This window comes from Cuculus canorus, unplaced genomic scaffold (assembly GCF_017976375.1).
Source record: "Cuculus canorus isolate bCucCan1 unplaced genomic scaffold, bCucCan1.pri scaffold_67_arrow_ctg1a, whole genome shotgun sequence".
Taxonomy (NCBI): domain Eukaryota; kingdom Metazoa; phylum Chordata; class Aves; order Cuculiformes; family Cuculidae; genus Cuculus; species Cuculus canorus.
In genome coordinates, this window is record NW_026527846.1 from 180182 (window position 1) to 183416 (window position 3235).

At 63.1% G+C, this 3235-nt stretch overlaps 1 protein-coding gene across 1 annotated transcript; it reads left to right on the forward strand.

Moving 5' to 3' along the window:
- Window positions 1-500: 500 nt before the first annotated feature.
- LOC128850751 (dynein axonemal heavy chain 17-like) lies at window positions 501-2829 on the forward strand. The gene is made up of 3 exons (XM_054055738.1): window positions 501-615; window positions 1573-2020; window positions 2797-2829. The coding sequence occupies exons 2-3, from the start codon at window positions 1676-1678 to the stop codon at window positions 2827-2829; spliced, it is 378 nt and encodes a 125-aa protein (XP_053911713.1). The 5' UTR covers window positions 501-615; window positions 1573-1675.
- Window positions 2830-3235: the final 406 nt, after the last annotated feature.

Below are 3235 nucleotides of genomic sequence, written 5' to 3' on the forward strand. Positions count from 1 at the left end.
GCCGGTTGCACAGCAGCTCACACGGCACTGGTGTGAGGGGCCTGGGACAGCCAATGGGGGCGGTGGGACACCCCTCCGGTACCCCCTGCTCATGTCCCAGCTCTCCTCCGGCAGCTGCTGGACACGAGCATCGGGCAGGGCTGTGCCCCGCCTGCGAGGGGGCTGGGGCTGGGATGGTGCCCAGCTGGTACCGGCATCGATGGGAACGGGATCCAAAGGCGAGCTGGGGCCAAAGGCAAGCCGGGAAGCACAGAGCCGGTGCTGGCAGCGGCCCTTCCACCGGGGCGGGGTAGGCTGGTTCGGCCGCCTGCACTCTTGCGTGGAGCCCTGGGCCAGGGTGCGCAGCCTGGCAGAGCCGGGGGCAGCCCCGCCCGAGCCCTGCCTGCCGTGTGCCTGGGATGGGGCAGCCCTTGGCACCGCCCCGGGAGTGCGGCTGGGGCGGGGCAGACGAGGGGGAAGAGCCCTCAGCGAGAGACCAGAGGCGGGCACGGAGAGGGGGCGTGGGAGCGGCCCTGCGGCTGTGAGGCGTGTGGGCGGGGGCTGCTGTCGGTCGGCGCTGCGGACGGGGGCTGGTGGCTGCGTGAGGGCCGAGGGCTGCCACAGGCCGGTGGAGCGGTAGGGCAGGATTGGGGCAGGCCTGGGGTGCAGGAGCAGGCTGGGGGTGACGGGACAGAGGATGGGGGGGGGGGCAGTGGGCAAAACGGTGGGCAGTGACGGAGCCGAGGATGGGGGGGTGACGGGGCCGGGGAAGGGGCAGTCTTGGGGGCAACGGAGCCGAGGGTGGGCCCGCCCTGGGCACCGCATTGTGAGTGCAGCCGGGGCTGTGGCTGTGCGGGGAAAGAGCCCTCGCCGAGGGAGGGGGGGCAGGGGTGCGGCGGGGGGGGCAGCCCTGCAGTTTGAGGCATTTCGGATGTTGGCGGTGTCTGTCGGGGCTGTGGACGGCGGCTGTTGGAGGGCTGCGGGGGAGACGGGAGGGCTGAGCAGTGGCCCCGGGCAGGACTGGCGCAGGCTGTGGGGTCCTGGCTCTGGGGAGTTGGGGGGCAGTGGGGCCGGCTAAGGATGGGCCGGGCAGCTCCCCGCGAGGCTGCAGGGTGCAGGGGGAGGGCTGGCGGGACTGGAAGGGGATCATCGAGGGGAACGTGGAGGGGTTGTGTGGAAGAATATCTTAACCTTAACGGGCATGAGAGCAATCCAGCCTGTGGTGTTGGAGAAACTGTATATAAGGACTAAAGGTGTTATTACTATGGTTAGCATAAGGCTGTGAGCATGAGCATAGGCCGCAGTATGAGGTAACTGTAGGTCCCATTTGATGCCCGGAATGGGGACGTTGGCAAGAGGAAGGACGGCCCCCGGAGGCGGGGCTGGATTTTGGCGGGACGCTGACGTGGTGCAGCGCGGGAACAAAGCTAAGGAACCAATCGCGATTTGTTACTATGCGCGTGTTCAGCCAATGAGAGAGAAGCGTGGCCCACGTGATCGTAACAAAGGAGTAGCAGAGTAGTTGTCTGCGTTCAAGAAACTGTCGCCATTTTGATCACGTTGGTGTGCGTCTTGTCCATTTTCCTCCCGCAGGGTCGGGGTGCGGAGTCTGCGCAGCCGCCGGCCGAAGCGGAGCTTTGCCTGCCACCCTCCTGCCAGGCGCTGAGGAGCTGCAGCCGAGCCCGGTGCCAGCGGGATGTCAGCCCCACCAGACAAGCCGCACGACATCCTGAAGAGCTATGCGAAAAGCCTGCTGCGGACCCAGCCAGAGGAGTGGAGGAAGTTCGAGGGCAATGAGGAGGCTGCGGCCGTGCTGGATGAGTTCTTCCAGCAGCCGGACGTGCAGGAGTTGGTGCTGGGGCAGGATCCCACCGGGCAGCTCCAGGCAACCGCCCATTTCCCACCCACCCTCGAGAGCAAGGCCGTCTGCTTCGTGAAGAAGAAGAGGGAGGAGATCACCCCAGAGAACTTTCAGAGTGGGGTGATGGTGGGAGACATCAGCCCCTCGCCGGTGGAGCAGCTCATTACCATGATGGAGGAGGTGAGTTGCCCACAGGGGGGTGGTGGGTACAGACTTGGAGTGAGTGGGAAGGGCTCCCTGGGCTCCCTGCTGCCGCCTGCACACCCGCTGCGGCCTGCTGGAGCCACAGCTTTAGGAGGGTTCAGGAAGAAACCAAATCCACTTCTTAAAAGAATCCTCGCCCCAGGTGCTGGCCCTGGCCTCGCGGGCGCTTCCAGCCGCGCGTCCTGCTCTGCTGGAGGGGACCCAGCATCACTGGGACACAGAGCTGAGTGAAGGTCACAGGCCCAGGTTTCTTACAATCCCCACCTGGATCGCTTGCTCCTTGTGGGTTTAAATCTCAGCGTAATTCCCCATTCCCTGTGCCTCACAGCTGCCAAATATCAGAGTGGGTTTTGCTCAGAGTTGCGATAAACATTCCCGCTCAGAGCACTGCCAGCCCAGAGCCCCCAGAAGCTGAGGTAGGAGCCCCCCCTGCGATTCCTCCTCCTCCCCAGTGCCGGGGGCTTTGCTCGTGTGCAGCCCCTGACCCTGCTGGGTGCGCTCGCTATGCTGCTCCCAGCACTTCCCAACCCCTGAGAGCTGGAAGCCCCGCACAGGGTGAGGGCTCTCCTGGTCCCACTGACAAGAAAAACATCAGCCAAACTCATGAGTGTCTACCAGAGCTGCAGCTGGGCTGAGACCAGCCTCGGACAGGCAGCAGGAGCGGATGCTGTGCAAAGCAGTGCAGCCGCACGCTGCCCTTTGCAATGGACACATTTGCCCAACCAAGCACCCAACTGAGCCTTCTTCTCAAGCAAGCGGCCATTGATCCAAAGTTTGCTAGCTAGCTTAAAGACCTTGGAATCATTAACAGGGAATGTAGGGAGGTTGTAGCAAAGACAAAGAAGAAGATAAGGGCTACATCTCTAGTACTAGTCATTGTTCTTTATCTCTGTAGTCATGGAAACTTCAGCAGTGGAATTTTATTGGGGTAGCTGTATACGGGGCAGACACGGGTACATAAGCTGTACTTTCACTCAATCAACTTGATTTCATTTGTATCACTGTTGGGAGTCCGTGCCCCCACTGCCACACTTTCTGCGGATGATGTCGGCTTGCAGAGAGGCCACAGTCTTCTCGACAGGCATGCAGAGCTTCTTGCTGCTGTCCCAGTACTCGGGGAGGAGCTGTAGGGAGCACCACCTGGTGTTGGCAGCGTGGCCCCAGGGAGCCAGTGCCCAGCCCCCCCAGTCC

Coding starts and splice junctions, on each gene's coding strand:
- LOC128850751 (XM_054055738.1), top strand. CDS start 1,676: ATGTCAGCCCCACCAGACAAGCCGCACGACATCCTGAAGAGCTATGCG. Junction 2,021..2,796: donor TCATTACCATGATGGAGGAG/GTGAGTTGCCCA, acceptor CTTCTTCTCAAG/CAAGCGGCCATTGATCCAAA.